The sequence below is a fragment of the Drosophila simulans genome, chromosome 2L (genome assembly GCF_016746395.2).
Source record: "Drosophila simulans strain w501 chromosome 2L, Prin_Dsim_3.1, whole genome shotgun sequence".
In the NCBI taxonomy this organism is placed as follows: domain Eukaryota; kingdom Metazoa; phylum Arthropoda; class Insecta; order Diptera; family Drosophilidae; genus Drosophila; species Drosophila simulans.
The window spans coordinates 2,941,251-2,965,872 of record NC_052520.2 but is presented as its reverse complement, the minus strand read 5'-3'; the positions used below and the strand labels follow the sequence as shown (position 1 = coordinate 2,965,872).

The following is a 24,622-nucleotide window of genomic DNA, read 5'->3' as shown; positions in this document are numbered from 1 at the left end:
ATTGGCCATAATCGTTGGATTCAAAATTTGAAAATCGCTAGTGGTGACATAACCGGTTGACGTCGATAAATGTAATCGCTTGCCTATCGGCTCGAACCGAAGCAATAACTAATTCCCGCCAATTTTCGAGTATTACTCGATTTATTTTGGGGAAAACATACATTTTTGCGAAATGGTTTCAACACCAGAGAAAGATCGGTCCGACCAAAAGAGCATTGCGTTGCCGGCCGACAATGAGGAGTCACCAAGTAAACAGCAGGCGCCTGTCAATCGGGATGAGATGAACTACTTGGATCTTCTGAGACACATCATCGCAAATGGAGAGCAGCGGATGGACCGCACGGAGGTGGGCACTCTGTCCGTGTTCGGCAGTCAGATGCGCTTCGACATGCGGAACTCCTTTCCCCTGCTGACCACGAAGCGTGTCTTCTTCCGCGCGGTGGCCGAGGAGCTGCTGTGGTTCGTGGCGGGCAAGACGGATGCCAAGCTGCTGCAGGCGAAGAATGTGCACATCTGGGATGGGAACAGCTCCAGAGAATTCCTGGACAAGATGGGGTTCACGGGCCGAGCCGTTGGCGATCTGGGCCCGGTGTACGGCTTCCAGTGGAGGCATTTCGGGGCGCAGTACGGCACCTGCGACGATGACTACAGCGGCAAGGGAATCGACCAGCTGCGCCAGGTGATCGACACCATCAGGAATAACCCCTCAGACCGACGCATCATCATGTCGGCTTGGAATCCGCTGGACATCCCAAAGATGGCCCTGCCGCCGTGCCACTGCTTGGCGCAGTTTTACGTCTCCGAGAAGCGCGGTGAGCTGTCGTGCCAGCTCTACCAGAGAAGCGCCGACATGGGCCTGGGCGTACCCTTCAACATCGCCTCCTACGCCCTGCTCACCCACATGATTGCCCATGTGACGGGTCTGAAGCCGGGCGACTTTGTTCACACCATGGGCGATACACACGTCTACCTCAACCACGTAGAGCCGCTGAAGGAGCAACTGGAGCGCACACCGCGACCCTTTCCCAAGCTGATCATTAAACGTCAGGTGCAGGACATCGAGGACTTCCGCTTCGAGGACTTTGAGATAGTCGACTACAATCCACATCCAAAGATCAAAATGGAGATGGCCGTGTAGGCGTCCTTGGGCAAGCAGAATCTTCACAAATATCTTACTTTCGTTTCCATTTTCAAAACGAAGGGAAGGAATACTAAACTAAACGAATATTGTTAACCATATATGTATACAATAAATATTAATAAAGTCTTCACGAAAACAGTTTTTAAACACATCATTTCATAGCTTTATTTGAATAAATTTTTGCTTTCATTCATCGTGTGTAGTGTGTGTTTGTTGTTTGTAAATTCTCAGAGTAATCCATAATGAAGTATAATTGATTCTTAATAAATCTTGCACAGAGTATACCGTAAATATGCTATATAAATTTGCTTGACATTTTCCGCACTTAATATTGTGATTTTGTTTTGTTTCGGTTTCTTGGTTTTTGTCTTTTAAGTAATATAATGCGAATTTGAAGAAAAACGTTAAGGTTTCGCGTCCATATGAGAGAACACGACAATAATTCAATATACAATTTATGCACTTTAATTAAATTGGAATAATTGTTTTCGGTTTTGTTCGGTGATGATTAAAGGTAAATACATATTAGCTACTACAATACGATACTGTCCACCAATATTTCGACTATGTTTTATAACGACGAGAAAAAAGGTTGCATAGTTCTTCATACATATGTAATATGTGGCATAAATGTATTATGCAAGCTAACCGATAGACAAATATAAATAAGTTTGAATTATTATAATCTGTTATGTGGAATTCATATGTTCATTAACTTATGTTGAGCTTGAAAGAGCGAATGCCACTAGAGTTTCTGAGTTTCAGATTCAGTTAAGATTCAATATTTTTGTTTCCGTTTTGGCTAAAGTGATTCTTCATCCGTTGCCTTTTGACTTGCGTTTAACAATAGTGCTTAAAATTAGTACCTTTGACTAAGTTCGTTTCGACTAAGATTTGGTTTTAATTAATTTATAATATATCTTAAGTGTTTCCATTTCTTGCTTGAACATTTAAACATATACATATAAAGAGCGTATTTCCGTCCGCAACTTACTGATGACTTGCACTACAAAATGTTATTCGATTCCTTGCAATATGATCGATAGCCGGTTCTTCTTAGAGGATGCTACAGCCGAAACAAAGATCTGGGCCGGGATAGATAGTTTGTCCGCACAGTTCAAAATCAGGCGAAAATGAGTGGGGGCAGGCGATTTCCTGCCCCGATAATTCAACCGATCTGGGGGCGCCAGTTCTTTGTATGTGCGTAGCTACGCCTAAAAGCCATCAATTACACATCTCAGATAGATCGCAACTGCTAGACTTCCGTTTTCGTTTCGTTTGCACACGAGTGGCTCGTGGTACATCTGGTTTTCCTTGCTATCCAACATTCATTTAAGTGAGACTAGTGGGTAAGGATAAGAGTGTGTCTGTGTGGGGTGTGTGTGTGATCTGTGTGAGAGAAACAGACATTTCAAGCCGAGTGTAAACGATGCAGCGGTTGCAGGGTTGCACGTTTGCATCGCTGCACCGCTTACAAGCCGCCTAAAGAGGGCGCTCTGCAGACGTTTCCGTTTCCGGTAGCGTCTGCAGGCATTTGCACAACCATATTGGCTTCAGAACGCGAAGGTGCATCGAGAAACGATTTTGCACGGTTAAATCGATCGCCATTTATACATACGTCTTTGGTTTTTGCTTTTGTTTCGTTTCGATTCGTTTCTTTTGTTTTGGTGTAAAAGTATAAAAGTGTGCCGTAATTAAGCCATTCACTTGGTAGTTAAAATTTGTGGTAACTTGTCGATTTTTGTGTCTTCGATTTCGTTCCGTTGCTTGAGATCCCTCCTCAATACTCTTCCTTTGTTTTCAAGATATGCTCTTTGTTTTCGTCTTCTTTAAATGTTAACATTATTGCGATTTCCATGTAAAAATTATAAATTTGCTGGTTTCATAGTTTTCTCGATTCGTCGTTAGTCTTTTCTGCATTTAGTTAAACATTCTCTTCTGGTATTTGTTATTATTTACGTATGTTTCTCCCCTCTTGACGTGCCATTCCCTTTCCTCGATTTCGTTTTGTTTTGTATATTATTGTGCGGTGTTTTTGTTCGTTACCCAGTAAGTATTTAATATGTATATATAATTTAATATTTTGTATATAGTACTCATGTATATATTTAAATTTTTAAAATACTTTCTTGGTTTTCCTCCATTTGTATTTATCATTTATAAAACATTTCATCTTAAAAAATGTATATAATCGATTGCTTTTTGTTGTTGTTCATGCTTTTCATTCACTTAACCGCGTATGCCTGGATATCATGTCGAAGCATGTCCATTCACGTCTATGCATGTATGTCTGCTATCCCCCGTGCCACACGCATGCACCAAAAATTGTGCCTCAATTTTTTACATCTTGTATAAAAAACGTTTCATTTGGTGTTCTCCTTATAGCTTTTACGTTATGTTGAGTTTTCTTGAACTTGCATTGAGACTTGCTGGAAGGTTTTACGCCTAATTTACCTTACGCTTAAAAGCCAGAATTTCTATTTTAATTTCAGTCAAGCTTTTGCGCATGAGTGTGAGTAATGTGGGGTTTTCTTTTTTGTTGGATTTTCTAGTAGATTTAGTGGAGTAGGGGAGAAAAAGCCGTTGAGCTCTACAAATATTGGAGGCTTGGCGTTCCGGTTTCTCTATGCGCTACACACATACATACCTAATAATCGCAATATATATACTTGAATATATAATTTGTTCATGGTAATTAGTTTTAAGTAGTATGCAATAAATTTACTTGACGTATACATGAAAATGGATTTCCGTTATTCGCATGCCATGAATTAGTATTCGTAATAATTTTCGCGGTATGTATGTATGTATAAACATTTAAAATTTGCAATACACAACATCAATATATTGTTAATCATATGTAATAGTTTTCATAAATAGTTATAGATTTTATAGAGAGATATAGCATAGTAAATGTTGAGTAACATCTCGATTTTTCCATTATGGGGTCACGGCACTTTAAAGGAAAGGATCAACTTGAAAACAGGGAACATAAAACTGCATATTACAAATACTATTTATTCTTTGCATTTAACTTCTTCTACAAGGAATTCTGTGAAGCACCATCATATGTATAACTTGTCTTGTCATAACTTGTCATTGCCAGGCTCTTGAAAAACTTCAATTCTCATCCCCATTCTTTCTCATTCCATGTCCATTTCTGTTTATTAAAATTTGCTATATTTAGTTTGGCAATTTGTTTAATTTGTTCGTTACTTTGTGTTTTGTTATTGCTGTTGAGTTGGGCTTAAACAAATTCGTTAGGCTGAAACGCGTTTTGTCATCTATGTATGTAAGTTTTCATTTCATTTTAATTTTCTCACTTGCTTGTCTAGGGAGGGACTTTGTTCTGATCTTTGTCTTTAGTTACATTAACTAACTTCGATTGGAGTGGCGTGCTTAGCGTACTTAGCTGGCTTTTGTTTAAGCTTTACAATCGCTGGTTACTTTGTATTTGAATTCTCTCTCTCTCTGACTCGACAGGTGTTGCATTTCCACTTGCTGGTTTCAAATTTTCTTAAATATTTATTCGTTGTATTTGAAGAAATTCTCATGGGCCCTTCCTCTCGGCTTTCTGTCCCTCATGCTAATGTCCCTGTTACGATTTTAGAGAGTCTATATTTAAGTGTAGTGCCGAAGGATAGGTAATGGTTAACATATGAAAGTGGCTAGGCGAAGTTTAACTGGGCAATCGAACAAATGGTAATGGAGAATAAAAGGTTTACTTGTAGTATTATGCATACACCATTTATTTTTAGCAAAAGTTTTACATTAGATTTATGAAACATAAACACGCGTATGTCTTATTTATTTTGCTTTTCTGTTTTCTTTTGTTTGGTTTTCTTTCGCATCTAGCTGCCTTGTCATTCTGCATTGTCTATTTGCAAGTGGTTTGACTATAAGCCAAACGCCTCTATCTGTTTACTCATTCAGTTCTGTTTTCGTATCGCTTTTATACATTTATTTATAGCTTAAATATTTGTCAAGTTTGTTTTCATTCTTTGGTGGATTTGGGGCTTCTATGCCTGCAAATTGTATTTTTACTCTTTGTTTAAAAATATCCGTAGAGTATGCGTTTCCTACACCTCAAACAAAAACTTAACTATAGCATTATCTTTTCTGTATTCCCTTTTTTCCTCATGGAAGCTTTTTTCTTCGGGAGAGTCGACTAGACGGTTTAAAAGTGCATTAACGAAAGATGTAAGTTCTACATTAAATTGAGTGTAATCTTAAAAAAATAATAGGGGCATAAGCAAAAAAAAAACATTTCAGAACTTAGTCAACGTAAGAAATTATGGTTACATTATTTCACTGAAAAAAAAACAAATTCATAACTCAAAACGTGAACAATTTTGTTACTTCGCGCAATTCAAACTTATATCAATAAACCAAAAACTGAGTGTAAGTTGCCTAAAATTACAAAGGATCCGTGAAATGGACTGATGACAAACCAAAGTAAACTTTAAAAGAACCAATTAGACCAGGTTGGCATATAGCCATTGTTACTGTTTTTGTTGCCCGATCCTCCGCCGGCTGAGTTGGCCGACATTCCCGGACCCATGCCGATGGTTCCTCCTCCATTACGCTGGTTTGTCGAGTTGGCCGAGCCGTTGCTGGATGGAGTTGCGGCGCTGTTGGCCACGTTGGTCAAGAACTGGGCGAACTCCTGCTGCAGTTGCAGCTGTTGCTGCAACAACTCGTAGTGGTTCTGGGGCTTGTTGTAAATAAATTTCGTGGATGTCTTCAGGATGTTGTTGTTCGACGACGACGACGACGACGAGGATGCGGCTGTGCCGGTGGCTCCAGCATCGCCGCTGGACGCCGAGTGACTGCTGCTACTGCTGTTGGTGGCAGCAGTTGCGGCCAAGTCCCCCGTTGTTGCAGCAGTGCTGCTCGCTAATCTCTTTGGTGGCGCCATTGATTGTTGCTTGTTGCTCGAGGAGGCTGGCTTCGGTTTGCTCGTGTTGCTAGTGCTATTGTTGATGTTGTGCTGCCTGTTGTTGCTGCTGTGGTTAACGTATTTGCCAAGTGGAAAGGCTGCTGCGTTGCAGCCGTTGTTGTTGTTATTATTATTGTTGATGCTACCGATGTTGCTGTGGTGGTGATGATTATGGAGGACTAGACCATTGGCCGCCAGAGCTGCCGCCGCCGCATTGGCATTGACAACAGCAGCCAACTTGGTTAATAATTACGTTTGCTTGTTCTTGTTGGTCTTAAAGCTGACCTGAAGCACTCGGTTGCCAAGTGTGTAGCCGTTCAGCGACTGGATGGCCAAGACAGCCTCTTCGTAATTCGTCATGGTGACGAAACCAAAGCCCTTGCACTTGTTGCTCTGCAGATCACGAATCACCTGGTCAAAGATCACAAGAATTCAGTAGTTTTCAAAATATGCTGGCGATTTGACTTTAGAAAGCACGAATTTCCAATTGAAATGGGTCTCACCTTAACAGACTGCACTGCTCCGAAGGGCCCAAACAGCTGCCACAGCACGTTCTCCTCAGTCTCGGGCGCCAGGTTGTAGACGAAAATGCACCAGCCGGAGCTGGCAATGGTGTTGCCTTGGATCATGCCATTAGTGATCAGGTCACTGGTCAGCGGTGAGTACCGTGAGATTACAGAGCTGTGGTGCGAATTGAAGTTAGTTCGATTACAATGTCTTACAGCAATATCATTCGATTCATTTGGTGTATATATAAATCTATTCCTGACCTGTATCGGCCCGCGTTGGGGTGGATGGCAGCTGCAGCGGCGGCGGCTGCTGCTCCGGCAGCAGCGTTGGCCGGAAATGCTCTTCCGCCACGTGTGTTTTGGGGCGCTATGTAGGCTGCCAAAGGCTGCATGCTGTTCTTATTGCTGCTAGGATTGTTGGCGAACTTGACGGTTATGGGTTCGGTGGAATTCTTCGGAGTGGTGCCGTTCAGCTCTTTAATGGCCCGGTCGGCCTCAAATCGCTGATCGAAGCGTATAAAGCCAACGCCTTTGGAGAGACCTGAAATCAAGTTATATTGCAGCATATGTATATGGAGTTTGTACATTTTATGCAGGCCATATGTGCAGCGAATGATAATAACTCCTCAGTTATGCGCAAAATATGTTAATACTTTTAAGCCATGCGTTACTAACTTTTGGTGAGTGTTGTTTAATGTGCGCTAATAATGTTATTTTAATATTTTCCCAGAGCGTCTGGTCTGAATAAGTATAGCATAATAAGTGTTACTTCATGATCGATGAAAAGCAATTAAAAATAGTGGAACATAGGAAAAATAAAATAAAAACATACCCGCAGCATGTTCATCTTATTTGGTATTACATGTAAAAGTAAAAGTGTAAATAAAATTTGCATTAATTATAATTCATGGAGAATATATTGCGGAGCGCCAGCAAAAATAGAAACAAAAGTGTGCTAAAACCCATAGACTTAAATTAATTGAGCAAACAAATCTTAATAGATTTTAGATTGGACATGCTTTTAAAAGAGACTACAACACGCGATAATCGAAGACCCCTTCAAATGGTATTTAAGCCATTGTATCTACCATATACTCGCGCCTCTTAGGATCACAACTCACCAGTGATATTATCACAAAGAATACGCGAGGTTATGATCTTGCCGTATGGACTGAACAATGATTCCAAATCCGACTGTGTCATATTTTTTGGAAGACCCGATACATAGAGATTGGCACCCTTGATGCTCTCGGAGCTGGGGCGTGCAATGGAGACCTTGATGGTTTTGTTCTGCAGCCTTAGGCCGTTCAATGCGTTGATTGCCTTTTCCGCATCCTCCTGCTTCACGTAGTTCACGAATCCGTAGCCCAGACTTTGGCCTGCAAAGATGTTGGATTTAATACATGCAACTATAATTTATAATCATTTTGCATCATTCCTACCTGTCACCTTGTCGCGTATCAACTTGCAGCTCTCCACCTCGCCAAAACTGACGAACAACGAACGGATCTCGTCCTGCGACATCGTCTGTGGCAAGTAGTTCACAATCAAATTGGTCTTGGGGTCTGGCTCATTATTGTTGTTGTTGTTAGCAGTGGCGTTATTGTTATTGTTGGTATTAATATTATTATTGTTGTTGCTCGCAGCATTGTTTGCTGTGGCCTGGCCGACGGCCGCATTTGTCGTGGATCCGGTAACCGGTACGGCAGTCGTGGTCGCAGTGGTGCCCCCATTGGTTTGGGCCTGAGTGTTGGTCACATTGTTGGCCGTAGTCGGTCCTCCAGCGGATCCGGTAGTGCTTCCCACGCCGCTGGCACCGCCCGCGCCGGATGGTGGTTGCTGCTGCTGCTGCACGGCTGTCTGACCCTCGACCATCTTGCGAACGCTGCTGTTGAAGGGATGTGCTGGTTAATTATCTATAGCTGTATCTACAGACTTAGATCTAGCGTTTGAATCACTTCGCAGGACTCAAAAGTTTGATATAATGCTGTTAATGCGGTGAAAACTAATACCACAAATCAAAAGCTTTCAATGCTTTGAAATATTTACTAAATGGAGGATTCTGTGCTATTAGTTCAACCGCAATTGTTGAGTGGAAGGTTATCAACTTTACAGCTTTCTTCGAAAACTGGTTCAATAGACAGAAATAGAGATGGCGCGTAAATCAAATAAGTGACTGTAGATATAATACTGCTGTGAAGTCTGCAATGGAAAGTAATGTTTAGTTGAAGCTTCAGCCCGTAAATTCAACCCCTACTTACCCCTTTCAGATGCACACTCCTAGCAACGGCAGTGGATTAAAGAAAGTCCGCTGCCCGTTCTTGGCTCCTCCTACTATAGCCTAGTTAAAAGCGCCACACCAACGATAACCACTACAAATGAGTAATGTGGTATGCCAGAAGGTTTACTGAAAGAGAAATTAAGAGAATCGAAATACAAAGTTACAATAAAAATCAATTGTTTTAATTTAATTTAAATGAAATGCGGGCCTGCACTTCTTGGAAATGGGGGAAAATACCAAGAGTAAACATTTCGAGCAAACCCATACAAATGTCGAGGGCTCTTTGCCTCTGCGGTTGGCAAATTTGCTGGCTGACTTGGCTAACAGGCAGGCTGACTGACTGGCTGGTAAATGCAAATAGGGCCAAAATACACGAGCATTGACTGGAAAATCGATTCAATTAAATTTGCCCTCCTTAAGCGAATTGAAGGCCTACGGAGAACTATTCTTGAATTGGGCTTTTCACTTTCACTTAATGGGAAACATAATCAATTGGGGGATTGCGAAAAACCTGAAAGGTGTTATTGTTTATAGCTTGAAATAACCAACTGACGTATGGTTTCTTTGCTTAATGTGTGGTTGTTTGCCGCGTTCTTTCAGCGTATCTGCTTCTTTTTACCCAAACAATAAATTGGCCAAAAGCAGACAAGTATTTTTAGCCCACATTCAAATTGGCCTTTATAATTGTGGCACGCAATTAGTAAGAATTTACGATTGAATACACAGGAAGATTCTTTGCTTTTTTCGATAAATATGCATACGACGGAGCATTGAATGAAATAATATAAAATACGGTGAAAAACCTAAAAGTCAAATTTTCAAGAGGTTTACGTTTATTGATCAAGACATTTATGCTTGTTATTCCATAAGTATTATTCTTTCTCATCGCACATGAAATCAGGTCTCAGCCGTTTGTTGCATTCAACGCCGCAAATCGTGCGAAAAAGTTATATTTTAAAAATAAACAATCGGTTGGATGGCGCGACGGGGTGAGGAGACGCAGCAGCGTAGAATTGCGCCGCTGCGTAGCCGGCGGGATTATATTTTCGAAAATATTTCTGAGGCAACAACGATCTGGCCGATCTGATCGCAGCTGATGCGAGAGATGCTGACGTTATGTGTTTGAGGTTAAGTAGCTTGTTACCAGCGGCGACTCAGGGTAATGCAAAAATATTGGAATATCTGTTCGGATTATATAAAAAGTGAGAAGAGATTTCCGGCTTTACCTTTGATTTCTGTACGGGGAAAATCAAATAAAACTGGTTGCTAATCTGTAGGTTCCTACGCGATTACGAAACAATTTTCTGCCGATGTTTGGTTTTATATTTTTAATAATAACCGAACGAGAATGCGCTCCACAAAACAAAAGGCGAGACAAACGGAAGAGTTGTACTCATTCAAGTAGAAATAACCGAAGCAAATAATATCTGGAATATTATTGATCAAATTGTGTTGATGGTGTGTGCCGTTTAAAAATGAAAAACCAAGCCGAACCGAAACGTGAAACTAATTCGTAATAACAATAATAATAAGGAAATAAAACCGAACGGAAAGTAGAAAAGAACGCGTTCCTGCAACTCAACAGAACAGAAATAAACTGATTTGCCGAGCGGCGTGGAAATTATTTTTATGCCCCACCGACGAGGGCAATCGTACTGCTGCCTCATGTCCAAGAATCGGGAGAGCAGAGCCCCAAGAGCTCCAAGAGAGCGCCGCTTCTTGGCCAGAAACAGAAATCGTCATTTTCGAGCGCTCTTCGCCCGCTCGGGGAAGAGAAAGCCACCCGATGGGAATGGATCAAACTTACACGGCTATATGTTTTCCTACGGCACGAGCACATATATCCGCAAGGTGGATTCCGCAGATGCTCGACGGCGGAGGTAATTTATAATTGGATTTTGCGCAAACATACACACTTACGTGCACAGTATTTCTATAATTGCGTTATGGGAACTTGTTTAAAATCGAAATTCGACAGAGTATCTCCTTGACTCCAAAATGACGAATGCATTTCTGGTTCCAAAGACAGCTGCGCATAATCGGGGAAATCTGTTTTGCAAAGCAGTTGCTCAAATAAACCGCCTTCTGGTCATGGAAAATGCATTTGTCCTATCTACTATCTAATAATCAACTGTAAACTAATTTGTACGTTGATATGTTAATTTAAAAACTGTATCATATTTTAGACCTCATAGACTGCATCAATAATGGAATCAGTTTTCTTTAACACTCTTTAAGAATATCTGCTACTTCTTTAAATTTCACAAACTTTTTGGTAGCTCCTGAAGTCCTTTTCTGTTTTCAGTCAACCGAAGGAAGCTTCCTCTTTTCCTCCTCTTTCGATGCACGCCCACAAAATAAGGGGGCGCAACCATTAATTTTCATTCATAAATAGTTGGAAATTGTTTCCGGCTAATTGATGAATATGATGGCACATACCTATGCAGGCACACACACACACTCGCACTCACACTCACGAATACTGGAAGAATGGGGAAGAAGTGTTCAAAGGGCAGGAACAAAACAAAAAAGTGACACACCTTGGCAAAGGCAAAGGCAGAGGATGAAAGGAGAGAGAGAGAGCGAGCGAAGGAGTTCTGGACAAGTAACGGGTCAGCAAAGTAGAGGAACTTCTAAGGACGGCGGCTGAGGCCGCTTGCATTTGATTTGGGTGCGGCAAAAATAAACAGGATATATGGGCGGAGAGATAGAGAGAGACAGTGAGAGCGCAGGCTGCAGCGGAAGCGCAGCAGTCAGCTGAGCGCGCCACAAGATATGCAATGGCTATTGAGCGCCACAGAGAGAGAATGGGAGCCAGAGAGCGAGCTATACTGCAAGCTGGCGTCGTCGTCGACGCCAACTGCGCCGCCTAAGCAGGGCCGCCTCGAAGGGGTCCCTCCGAGATCAGGGCTCCAATAACGTCTCAGAAATCCTACTACGAAAATTTCGGAATTTCAATTAAAATAAATAAATTGCACTAGAAAATTTTAAGTCTTGTAACAAATTCTCGAACTTCTACCATTTGAAAATCAAGGAAACTTATACATATATGGGAAACAGGTCAATAAATCGTTTTTTTTTTGGGATCGACTCCCTCGGAAGAATCCGCTCCTGTGCGGCGTTTTTTAGGTTAAATGGCGGCTGCAGGCAGCGAAATGAAAACTGCGATGCCGGCGCTGCACGAAACGCAGCTGCATGGACTTCTGTGTGTTTGTGTGTGTGTGTAGGCGGCAAATATATATCAGAGTGTAGAGAAATTGAGATTTCGCCGACTGCGAGCCGCCCCATTGAGCCCCGTTTTACTATTCGCACACATACGAATGCAGGCGAAAAATCGACTTTGGGTGTGGGCACTTTTGCAAATAAAATGGTGTAACTGTAACTGTAACTACATATCCGCTGCATTCTTCTCCGTTCGCTTACATTTATTCGCCAGCGCCGCAAAGTATACCACACCGATTTTCCCAACTCGGCTCGAAAGAAAATGGATCTGGAACTGGGACTGGAAAATGTTCTTCGTTGCAAATGATGTAGTTTCGATTTGAAAACTGAATTGAGCACGCACACACTAAGGGTTTTCGAACTGATTTCGATACTGATTCGGATTCAACACTACGTGCAAGTGGACACACGTACATGTATATGTGTATGTGGGCGTAGTTGCGTGAGTATGCAAGATGTGTGTATTTTGATACCGATATACAACAATTCAGAAACGACGACAATACGACGAGAATCAAAAAACACAACTTGCTGCCGGAGAGTGCAAGAACTAAATGATTAAAGTGTTCGATTGCCGCCAGGATAACTGCAGCCAGGACCCGCGACAGCGCTGCCGCGCCGCAGTCCGCGGCCCCAGCGGCAGAGCTCCTCCTCTCCTCCAATTGGCGTACAGTTGAGCACAGCCCTGCAGAGAGCGAGAGGGGGGCGGTGGCGAATGCACAGCATAACTGCGTAGTTTTGCACTCGCATGCACAGTGGGACAAATTCAAACTCCTCGGGCATTGAGCGCGAAATGTAAACCTTCTACTTTCTTGTTTTGCACATATAGATAATATTAGACTGACTAAATAATAATGCTAAATCTCTTTATATCTAAAATGTTGTTCTATTTTATTTGAAATAATGGATCTCGGTCCCAACTAAACTCAACAGACAACCTATGCAACAAAGGTATAGGTATAGAAATAAGTAAATGCACCTGACACGTTTCAGGATAAGCTTAAATGCCATTGCACTGTAGTGGGATGCAGAAGTGCTGTTTTATTTTGAATATTCAGCTTGGGCAAAGTTGCACCATTGTACCTTCCGAGAAGTAACTGTCGCGAAGAAGAAGGCAGCGTCAAAGGGACTGCAAATAATAAAAAGCTGCAGCCGCAAGTTGCGCAGCCTGCAACAGCTCCGGCAACATAACGGTACTCGTTCGCTCGCTCTCTCTTTTTCTCCTGGCTCGGCACTTAACCGATGTACCCTACATTTGGCTTCGCAAAACATAAACAAGGAAATGCAGCCGTGAACACGAAACGAATTGCGGTAGGTTCTCCGTTCGGCAAAGAGCGAGCTCCAAAAGAGGGGGAGAGAGCCGGGGCTCGTAAGCCGGCCGCATTGCTGTTGTTGGAGCTGAGAGAGCCAGCACGGCACCCAAACAAACACTTAAGCAACAACAACAACGGCAGCTGACTGAAGGGAAGACGCCAGAGGGGCTTAAACCCCAAGAGCGCCAGCTAGAAAGAGCATCAGAGAGCGAGAGAGAGAGCAAGGCAGGAGCGTAGGACGAGCTCAACTTGACATCATCATCATTTGTGTCAAAAGACCATTGAACTTTGCGAGCGGATGGAACAGAACAGCTCCACCCCTATCCCGCTGCCCACAAGTATGCAACAATACCTCGCTCTCCTTATTTATATGCGGTTTGTTTTGTTGCTGCTTGCACACCATCACAATAACAGCAACCCACATGCATTGCATAGATGTTGGGGCCCAATGCATCTCAAAATGTTGCGCTTTTAACCCTTACCTAACTGATCAGAAATGTAAGGTCTTTTCATGAAAATGTCATGTGTTTGGGAAATCGCAAAATTCACGACGTAGTTAAAAATTGTTGTGTAATACATTCTTGTTGCCATACCTTACTTGTGATGGATAACGGTCGTGTTCCATTGATGTTCAATAATATAACCCCCATTGGAGGGTCCCTGAGGACGGTTCATATATGGGTTCCTGGCACTACGGCCTTGCGCTGAATATACGTGTTCTTGCCTCTGCGGATGTGCATATAAAATTCCGTTAATTTAATTATTTAAATGAATAATTGGTTTTCAGCTTACTGCTTGTGTTTGCCACTGCGGCTGATTCTGATGTGAGCCGCCAGAGTTCCAGCTTTGGTTATCACAAAAGTCTGGATTCCGGAAGCCCCCAGATTGGCTGGGATAAAGCCAAGATTGCGGTGGTTGTGGTAGATCCTCTTTCTTGGGCTTCCTGTTGTTGTTCCATGCTGAGAAAGGCTGCTTGATCTTGTTGCCGTGCTGCTCCTCGATATTCGGGGACCCATTCTCGCATTTAACTTGAATTTTGTACCACGAGGCGTCTGTAGGCCTACGTTTGATGGACATATCCTCATCGCTGGTGGAGTCATACAGCTGACTCTTGATGGGTCTCTTTCGCTGACAATTGTTTACTTTGCCAGCCTCTGGTTCTACTTTTATTAGACCTGAAATTTGCGGCTGTGCCTTACGTCGTTGGCGCTGATGTTGCCTTCTCTTGTTGCGAGTGTACCTCGGCGCCCCACCCACAAAAACACTTTGATTTTCCATTCCTTATGATGAAGTTGGAAACGGTAAATTCGAAGAATCGACACCACGCTGTCGAAAGCACAGAAAGTAACGCGCTGCGTTAATAACACTGTCTGACTACTTTGACAACTTACCAGCACTTATCGATTAATCATGCAAAAAATATTTCTCGTATCGATCGAAACTTTCTTTCGTCAAGAGCATCAAGTTGAATAATCGTTTTACTTTCATTTGGCTTCAAGTGTTCCCTTAAAGAACCGTAGTTAAGAAGTTCCAGCTCTTGTTTGAAACAGATGGACATTAATTTATAATCTCGCCTGGCCACACTGAACTTTTAAAGCATCTCCTTCTGTTATTATAAACATCCATAATGTTAAAAAAAAAAGCCAGACACAAAAGGCAGTTATGTAAATGTTACAATTTTTGATGTTTTATTCGTTTGATTTATCAACTACTGTTACGGTAATTGCATATTAAATTGGTTGTTGTTCTGTTGTTGCTTAAACTTTAATAAGTGTACTTGGTTTTAGCTGCGGCTGAATTTAATTATATTTGTACAAAATATATATTTACTTCTTAGCTTTGTCAATGAACAACATGTTTTGCATTCATTTTGGTTTTCTACTCGCTTTCCACCTTCCAAAGTCCAGCTTAAAACTTAATTCTGTTGGTTTTGCTGTTCGATCTGTCGGTTCGGTTTTGTTTTTGTTTTGTTTCTTTTGTTTCGTTTCACTACAATAACGCTTAACAAAATAGAATTATTAACTATTACTAGGCGCGTTTCGTTTGTTTTTGTTGTTGTGGTTGCTGTGGTTGTTGTTCTTGTCGGTTGCTTATTGCTGCACGTTAATCCTTGTCACTTCGAAAAAATTTAACTATAATTTCTACGTTGTTTAGTTTAATTCATCGTGTATATATATAAAAATATATATATTATATATCTTTATATATACCAATATATAGTTATTTATAGTTAGGCATGTAATTATGCTTACTTTAATTATATGCATGTGTGTGTCCGTGTCTTCCCGCCTACGTAATTGTATTATTTACAGCGTTTTAATAATTAACAATACATATGTATGTATGTGTACCAATTTATAATAATTACACTTATGTAGTTGCACTGTACAATAAAGTTGCGCAAATTCTCCATCGGCATTCGTCATTTTAGTGATAACTTAAAATTTGTCTACAATTTAAATGTTTGTTTTCGGTTTCATTTGTCGAATGCGAGCGAATGCCTTGTTTCCCCAGAACCATTACTAATATTAATTTAATATTCTTTCTTTGTTTTGCTTTCCGTTTTGTTTTTCGTTACATTTTTGCTTTGATTTTCGTAGTTTCGATTTCGTACATGCCAAAATAAAAGTCAACAAGAAAATGCTGGCTGCTCATCTCTGTCCATATATATATTCCAGAATCCTACCATTGTACCAATGTACCATTGTACCATTGTACCATCGTACCATCCTATCCCAATCCCCGCTCCTTCCAAATTCTGCTGATTGAAGTCGGCTTAAAGTAGTTTACAGCGCTCACTTTTTGGCATTTAAAAATATATTTCTTGTATACTGGCGGCTATATGTACAGCTTATATAACTATTTCGAGGGCAAGTCTATTTCGATTGATTTTTAACTCGTTTAAGTCTACTAATGCACTATTAGTTGTTGCGTCTGTGTGAGAGTTTTGAGGCACCCATTATGAATTTATGAATTGTGTTGGGGAGAGACCGTGGATGAGGTGGTTGATGGATGGATGGAGGGATGGGTTGAAAGAAATAAAACCAAAAGAGAAATACAATTGCGTGTGTATATTTGAAATATATATTAATATAAATATATATTGTTTTCATTCATGTATTTTGTTCTAAAAACGTGTTGTGATTGCTTTTAAAGAATTAATTTAAAATTAATAAAATAGTTGCGTTAAACATAATTCATATAGAAATATTATAAAGAATTATAACTATAACTTTTCTTTTTATATGCCATAATATGTATAATTATATTTGCTAACATTTTTCTTTACCAAGGCTGCAAAGTAAAATTAACTAAAACTTAAACAATTTAAAAAGCCGTTCATCTTCCTTACTGTACGCATACGAAAACAAAATTCAACTAAAATGTTTATGTTTTTGGGGAACAGGAAAAGTGGGTGGGGGCTGGTTGGGTTTTGTTTTTGAGCTTACAGACTAGACGTAGAGCTAATATAACTTTTAATGTGTGTTTTTGTTTTTCTTTGTGGTAATATCAATTAAAACTAGGCATAAATATAAAGCTTAACATGCCTTAAAACAATCGAAAATTGAGCATAAGGAAATAAGTAAATGGTGTGCATATACAATTACATACATATATAAATTATAAAGTATTAACAAATCAAATTTTTGTGTTGTTTTTGTTGTGGTTACAATCGTTCTGTTGGAAGGTTGTTGGTTTCGATTTCATTTCATTCGTTACTCCTCCTCATCTTGACTAACTAAATTAGTAGCTTGTAGTAGATAATAGTTGCTAATTTGGCCTGACTTTCATTTAGACACGTTTGGTGGTGCTTCCGTCTCCGCCTTCGCCTTCGCCAACGCTTCCGTTGCGTTTGCAGTTGATATTGCCGCTGTCGCTACTGCGACTGATGCGTCGGATGCGACACGGCATCCCTGAGCGTCTTGAGACCCGCCTGCACGTACCGGAACACCTCGTGCATGGTGCTATGCAGCGTCAGCGGGCCGTTCTCGTGATCCAGTTCTCGGATGAAATCTAATGGTGGAGACATTGATCATTAATAGATGCCTGTATATCAGATGGGCGGAGGGCTAAACAACTCACCTATATGATTGCCTGTGCGCACCAATCGATCGGCTTGATCCCACAACTCGTGAGCACTATTTAGATAGCTCAGAAACTCATTCTGCTTGCACAGCATATTGTGTATATCTGGAGGCACTATTCTGCCTGGCGGCGTATTCGAACCGGAGCCCTGAAACGGAGAAAAGGCACAATGAATAAATTAAATCCGCACATGAGTAGCTGCCACCTAAGAGACTCACCTGCGAGCCCACCGAGTTCGATGGTGATATGGAGGACGGCGTGTTGCCGTTGGCAATGTCCCCCCTGCCAACGCGAAAGAAATCCGTGAGGCTGTTGATAATGGCCCGACAATCCTTTCTTCTCAGCTTATAAAGCTTTAATGATATCAACGACTGGCAGCGCAAACTGCTCGACGAGATGGGGGAGAAAAGAAAAGCGTCATTAGCAAGTGTACTTGGACTTAAACTTTACTAATTGTAATGATCTACCTGAGAATGGCCACTTTGTTGTGCGTTTCGTGCTGAATGTTGGTCGTTGACTGCTGCTGGTAGGGACGAAACTTTGTGGAGATAAACCTGCAAGTTGATGGCACGTTATTGCTGAGTGCTGCTCGGACCACTTCCGTCTCCGTGGGCGCACATTCGTTGGCACACTTTACTCACTTAATTAGCGACAGGGTATCCTTGTACATGGTGTTGGTGGCCTGTTCGGAGCTGCAGCGCTCCATGGCATCGGCGGTCAGCAAGAAGTAGACAACGGCCTCCAGGTACAATGTCACCTGGTTGAAGGTGTCGCGCTCCGAGTCGGCGGCATGCTTCCTTTTGATGGCCTCCTGCAGGAACTGATTGTTTTTTCTAGAAGATGGAACAAAGCACATACATTAGATCTGTAGGTATCAAGTATGATTAAGGGACTTGGCTGATAATCACCTGGGATCGTCGCTGGGGTGCTCCACATCGCGATCGAAATAGGAGCGGTATATGAGCCTTGTGGCTGGCACCGGAGGAGCTATTGCAGAGGTTGTCGTTGCCGATGGCAGAGTAGTCTGCACTGCCTCATTGCAGGTGGCAGGCGCAACGGTGACGGTTGGCGGAGGCGGTAGAGGTGACATGGCCAGCAGCTTTTTGGTGGGACTGCCATTTGGAGCGGACACATCGCCAATGACGGCGGCAGCGTCCTCGTGAAGCAACTGCAGCTTGTCGTAAGACAATCGATCATGGTTGGGCATTCGCTCGTGGTTGTTAGAGGGCAGAAGCACGGGCACTGGCAACAGTTCCTTGCCCATCTGTAGCTGGTCGGCCTTCTCCTTTTTCCGCTTCTTCTCCTTGTACGGACTGGAGCTGGAACTGGAGCTGCGTTTCCGCCGACGCCCAGGAGGTTGTTCCCGCTCACGATCCCGCTCACGTTCTCGTTCCCGCTCCCGTTCTCGCTCCCTGTCCCGATCTCGTTCCTGCTTCAGCTGGAACTCCTGCTTGACATTGCCGGGCTTGAATTTGGCCTCGTAGCCGGCGTCCAGCTCGGGCTCCGGTTTCACCGGATGCTCGTGCTTTACCTTCGCCGCGGGATTTGTGTCGCCGGCATAGCCATTGGGCACATAACCCGCATTCGTCGCCTGATCCTTGGGCGTCAGATGGCCATTCTGCTGGGCGGGTGTTAGTTTCTTGAGTCGCATAATGCGCTCTCGCGAAAGCTTGCTTAGATCGATCTTGCATATCAAGGAGGTTAGATGTGGCGTTGTTGTCCTCGCTGGCGAGGCCAGTCCGGCTCCCAGCTGCTGTTGCTGCGTGGGTGTCATCCGGGGCTTCGCCATTACGGCAGCAGGTGCTGCAGATGGCGCCTGCGGGGCTGATGGCTGTGCCGCCGCATCCAACTTGCCCTGTTGTTGCTCCTCCTGCAGGTCTACGATAACGACCTGGCCCTGTTTCTTGGCGCCGCCTTCCTTTGGATTAAAAATCCTCGTCAGCGTATTAATCTTATTCTTGTCACTCTTGGGCTTCCTTTCGCGCTCCTTTTCACGCCGCCCCTCATCCTCCTCGCCGCTGCTGCTGCTGCACACAGCAGTACAGCCACCACTCGATGAGGAGCAGTCGGAACTGCTCAGGTGCTGACTATGCTGACTGATCGGCAGCTGTTTGTAGGGCGGCAGCTGCTGTGCCAGCGCCTGCCCACTTCCAACCTGTGACCTGGTGGTCTGATCTTCCGCCTCGCTGCCACTGCTGCTTGGTGAACTGCTCCCGCTGCCCAGCAGCGCCTTCTTCTGCACAGCGCCAGTCTTGTTCAGCTTGACTATCCGGCAGTTGGTGTTCTGGGTTTCCGTGTCGTCGCTGCTGCTCGAAGAGCTGCTCGACTTCGAACTGGATTCGGCGCTTGAGGAGCTGTCCTCGTCGGAGCTGCTACTGCCAGCAGTGACACTGGTCGGTTTCAGGGGAGCGGCGACCAGCTGGGGCGTGGCCACCTTTTTGGTGGGCGTGTTGCCGTTGGAGCTGCTCTGGCTGGAATGTTCGCGCTTCCTCGCCCTGCTCATGGCCAGCGGTGTCTTGGCGAGAGGCTTTTTGGCAGCGGTCAACGTGGGACCCTTGGTTTGGGAGCTGCTGCCGGCTGACGCACTACTGAGGTTACCACTGCCGCCGCTCTGCTGCTGCTTCCTGGGTCGTCCGCGTCCCTTTTTCACCGTATCCGTAGCTGGCTGCGTTTGAACTGAAACAGCTGTGTGATCCAGACCTGGATGCTTGGGCGGCGGCTCATCGTCGTCGCTTGAGTCCAGAATGGGGGCACTTGTAACCGCCTTCTTCTTTCGCGGCTTCTTTTGACGCTGTTTTGGCGACGTGGGCAGCGGGAGAATCGGCGTCAGCGTGACGCTGTTGCTCGGCGGTGCCTTTTGTGACTGCGTCGGTTGCACTCGCATAACAGTTGTGGCCGGTACGCCCGGAAGCAGAAGGGTTTCTCCAGGACCTGGCATGGGAACCACGTCGCCGCCAACCGCACTGTCGGAGCTACTGCTGCTGCTCGATGAACTGCCACTGACACTGGTCCCAGAATCCGAGAGCCGAGCTGAAAGCAAAGTCTCCGCCGACTCACGTTTGATTTGTGTTTTTGGTATCGCTCCAAGAGCCATCTCCGATACAGCGTCAATGGCCTCCTTTTTCACCGCCACCGGTGTGACACTCAGTCCGCTACCATAGCGCAGTTGTTGCTCATCGTCGTCATCCTCCTCCTCACCCTCCTCCATGGCCATGTGATCGTCGTGGATCTTCTCGTTCTTGACAATGGCCGTTGTCACATCAATGGACTCGGGTATGATTTGGGCTCCGCCTGGCAGGATGCCCGGCACCTTCATGCTTACATTGCCGGGCGAGACGCTTTCGGAATTTGTCTGATTTGCGGGCTTGTGGAAAAAGCGACTCAGATTCCACTTGTTGCTTTCCGTTGGCGAGGGCGTCTTGTTCGATGAGCTGCCTCCACTGCTTAACGTGCCGCCCGATCCACTTCCTGCGCCCACGACTGCATTGGAGTTCACACCGGCTGGTCCCACACTACCTCCGCTCCCGAATCCACTGGAGCTGAGGAGTCCCGTAATGGTATTACTGCCACGGGCAATGATCTCATGCCTAAACTTCTTGTTCTGGGCCCCGTTGGACGTCAGTGGTTGGGGCCGATGCTGTTGCTGGAGGACTTGCTGCTGCTGCATGGACGCCTGCTGCTGCTGCTGCTGCAGTTGGTGATGGTGCTGCTGGTGGTTTGGATGGTGCTGCAGATCGTTCTTGCTGCTCGACTCGCTGCCCGACTCACTGGAATCGGACTCGGAACTATTGCTGCTGTTTCCAGCCGATCGCCTATAAAGAAAAGTGTTACTTAGCCTATTGGGTTTCAATGAGCACAGCCGCACGACTTACCCCTCCTTCTTGCGCTGCTCATCCTCCGACTCGGACAGCTCCAGGTCGTTCTCCAGGCTAAAAATGTGAACAAGGTATGAACAATTTGAATGGCCAAGGTTGTAGGTATACATACCACGAGTCTTGCTTCTCTAGCGAGTGATTCTTTTCCGTTTTGAGCGGCTTGACCGGTCCCGGCGACGTGACTCCGGAAGCTGCTTTGGGCGGAGTGGGTGGCAGTTGGTGCAGGGGTGCCAGAGCCTCTCCCGCTAGTATCGTCCCACTTGTTGCTCCGCCCAGAGGCATTTGGCTAGCCTGTGGCGGTGTTGTCACCAACGGGGCGATGGGCGAGGCAATGGGCGCAAAAAGTGGCGTCATCAGCGATGAGGGTTCCGCGGAGGGTGGCGAGCTGGGTATGTCCATCGCATACTTTTGTCTATTGGGCGCCAGCAGGTTGTAGTTCTCGCGCGTTGGCGCATGTGGCGTCGCCGCTATCAATGTGAGTGGCTGCACCGTGAAGATATTTGCTATGTCGCTGATAATTTTGTTGACATCCTTCTGCAAGGTTAAAAGAAATCGTGATTTAGAAAAAAATCCAAATGCACGTTAAGTAATGATTACCTCCGGTGGTGGCGGCTGTTGGCCCACTCCAGGTCGCTTACTGGCCGCTGGCGGCACAAAGCGTCCGCCGGTGCCGTTGTGCAGCGCCGGAGCCGGAGGCCCAAGAAAGGACTTCTCTCGCCCATTCGGCATCTGGGTGGACAGGGGTGGCCCCAGCGGTGTGCTGGCCGGGACTCCGCCGCTGCTGGCATTGTTTGTGGCGCTGGACGAGTTGCTGTTACTGGAACTGGTTCTGGGCGGGCCGCGGGGCGGGGCCATGCCACTACTCGACGGAATGTCGTTCTTCATGGGCTGCCCAGGATAGCCGCCGCGACCATTGTACGGCGGCTTATTGTCCGCCTGCTTCACATACGTTGGCGGTCGCTGCTGTTGCTGGTAGTGCTGTTGCTGGCCGGGCAGCGAAGTGGTCGCGGACGCGGCAGTGGGCCCAGCTGCTGAGGAGGCGGAGGAGGGTGAATGCCCCAGGGATTTGCCTTGCGGCGCCAGATTGGGCTGCAGGCGCGGATTGCCGGAGCCGGGCGCACTCCGGCTGATCCCCACAGTCTGTTTGTTGATGTACTCCCGCGCCTCGAAGAACTCGCCCAGGGCGGCGGTGATCTCCGCATCTCCCTCGGTCAGCCGCCGCGGCTCACCGAATAGACTAGTCTCCCGATCGTCAATCTGTATGCCTTGTTGCCGCTCGATTTTCTCACGCTCACGTCTTTTTCGCCGTTCGTACTCCTCCATGCTGCAAAAAGGACGAAAAGTATATAGTAAAATGCCTAAACTTTGACTTTCGGTCTTTAATGTTGGTCTATATTCTTTGTACTGGTTTAAGCGATTATTTCGTGTGGCAGAGACAGTAGCAACATAAATTAGAACAGCAAACAAACATCACAGGTAGTACAACAACAACAAACAGCTGGCATTTTCCAATTTTCCGTCCAGAACAAACCTTTTGTCATGCATTGCATGCTTCACTTTTTGGTTGTCTAAGCGAGCAAAAACATAAATCGCTTTTACCCAACAAACACTTTGTTAGTATAGCCTTTTATGTTTATTTTCTTCAGATACCTTTTACAGAGAAAGTAGATACATTTATAATGCAGATTAGAAGTAAAAAAATATTCATTTCCCTTAGGATGCATTCCAAAAGAAATCATGCACTTCATGGTGCATAACATCTTCCCACTTCTCCTTTTCAGCTGGGAAACGTTGTCGCCCCTTTCTTAAACGCTGTTCGTTTGTCAATATTTGACCCAACCTTGTGGACATGGGTGTTGTTAGGTGCCAACAGTTTGACAAGCATGCGATAGGTGTCAACGGTTAGACATGCACACACGCAAGCACAGTTTGATGGCCATAAGGAAGCTTGTTGTTTTTACCACGTTTTTTTTTGCGGGGTCAGCGGGGGCGTTAGAATTGTGCAAATGTTTGCATTTGATTTTGGCCGGTTTTTAAGGTTTAGTAGTGGTAGTAGTGCAGACATGCTTGAGAACGCAACAAATATATCGTATAGGTATGTACACATATGAGGAGCGACAAAGAGGGAGACAGACGGAGACGGAGACAAACACAGGCAGTAACAGAGATAGAGTGCAGTGACTCTAAAACTTACTTATAATTTTGGCTATACAAATTGTTATTGTATTGCTGTAGTTGATCTAGTTGTTGCTGTTGTTGGGGCTGTTGTTGCTGAAGGAGAAGAATGCTGTTGTTGTTGTTGATGCTGCTGGTGTGGTGTTGCTGTTGTTGCTGCAGTTGTTGTTGCTGCTGCTGTGCCATAACGCGCGCTTAGTACAAATAAAATAATTAAATTATCCTCAGCTGAGAGAGCACACACAGACAGTCAGACAGACACACGCACACAGCCAAAGGGAAGAGGCTGAGGATGGGAGGGGGAAAGGATAGAATGGAAGAGGATGGGGAGCTGTGCAACTAGGCTTCTCCTCTCTTTCCCACTCGCTTTTATATCTATCTCGCTCGATTGCTCGCTTATGTTATCGTTGTAATTTTGCGACGTTGAAACGTCGCTTTGTTGTGGTTGTTATTATTGTGGCTGTTGTAATCGCAATTGCAGTTGTTATCGTTGTTGTTGCTTCTCTTGATGTGCTTTTGTTTTTGCGCTTGCAACATTTTGGAATTCTGCAGTTTGACAAGCACTGTCGAAGTTGCCTTTCTGTTTGTTTGTATTCCCGGTTATATTTTTTCCTATACGCAGACTTTTCTCGTAAATGCTGAATTTGATTTGTTTGTTGGGGCTTTTGATCTCGTATCTTCTATAGTCTTTTATTGCTTGAGTACGTTGCTAAAGAGAGTGTGTGTGTTTGTGTGTGTGTGAGTAGGGGAAAATAAAGTTGCAGTACCTGAAAGAAAAACAGAAGAGAGATAATGTGAAATTAGTTGCCTACTTCTCAGAGCGCTTGAGCTTAAAATTAAGAAAGAGAGCACCGACCTCTCTATACCCTGTAACATAAAAACGTAGCTTAAAATAGTATTTATATATTATAATGATAACTTATGCAATTATAGATTGGTATAACTTTTTCATTGAATTTTTTTATTGCTTTGAAAGTTTTACTTATTACGGTTCTTACTACTAAAGCCGAATGGATTCCATCGCCACAAAGAAACCTACGCACGTGCATTAGGGTGGACCTTAACAGCGTGTCAAATTTGA

General features: G+C 44.3%; 3 protein-coding genes across 3 annotated transcripts; 1 reads left to right on the top strand and 2 right to left on the bottom strand.

The window, feature by feature from the left end:
• The first annotated feature begins 97 nt into the window (after nt 1–97).
• Nucleotides 98–1,292, top strand: LOC6730796 (thymidylate synthase). Its single transcript, XM_002077928.4, has one exon. It carries the CDS (start codon nt 173–175, stop codon nt 1,136–1,138), a length of 966 nt encoding a protein of 321 aa, XP_002077964.1. The 5' UTR covers nt 98–172; the 3' UTR covers nt 1,139–1,292.
• On the bottom strand, nt 1,281–14,698 carry LOC6730795 (putative uncharacterized protein DDB_G0267840). The gene is given in 7 exon segments (XM_044923130.1): nt 1,281–6,491; nt 6,584–6,761; nt 6,851–7,130; nt 7,711–7,968; nt 8,032–8,474; nt 14,004–14,131; nt 14,198–14,698. Coding segments are annotated over 7 exon segments (2,661 nt in total). The 5' UTR covers nt 14,684–14,698; the 3' UTR covers nt 1,281–5,603.
• Nucleotides 14,699–15,070: 372 nt separating this feature from the next.
• Nucleotides 15,071–24,308, bottom strand: LOC6730794 (AF4/FMR2 family member lilli). Its single transcript, XM_039294994.2, has 10 exons — nt 23,561–24,308; nt 21,964–22,690; nt 21,479–21,900; nt 21,364–21,420; nt 18,400–21,303; nt 18,133–18,324; nt 17,959–18,045; nt 17,710–17,875; nt 17,489–17,639; nt 15,071–17,419 (listed from the first exon to the last, which is right to left on the bottom strand). Exons 1-10 carry the CDS (start codon nt 23,725–23,727, stop codon nt 17,283–17,285), a joined length of 5,010 nt encoding a protein of 1,669 aa, XP_039150928.1. The 5' UTR covers nt 23,728–24,308; the 3' UTR covers nt 15,071–17,282.
• Nucleotides 24,309–24,622: the final 314 nt, after the last annotated feature.

What these genes read in the sequence shown, in the direction of transcription:
- LOC6730794 (XM_039294994.2), bottom strand. Translation starts at nt 23,727, where the DNA reads ATGGCACAGCAGCAGCAACAACAACTGCAGCAACAACAGCAACACCAC. An exon ending in TTGTATAGCCAAAATTATAA is followed by an intron (nt 22,691 to 23,560) that starts GTAAGTTTTAGA and finishes TCCTTTTTGCAG; the next exon opens with CATGGAGGAGTACGAACGGC. An exon ending in GATACCCTGTCGCTAATTAA is followed by an intron (nt 18,046 to 18,132) that starts GTGAGTAAAGTG and finishes ATCAACTTGCAG; the next exon opens with GTTTATCTCCACAAAGTTTC.
- LOC6730796 (XM_002077928.4), top strand. Translation starts at nt 173, where the DNA reads ATGGTTTCAACACCAGAGAAAGATCGGTCCGACCAAAAGAGCATTGCG.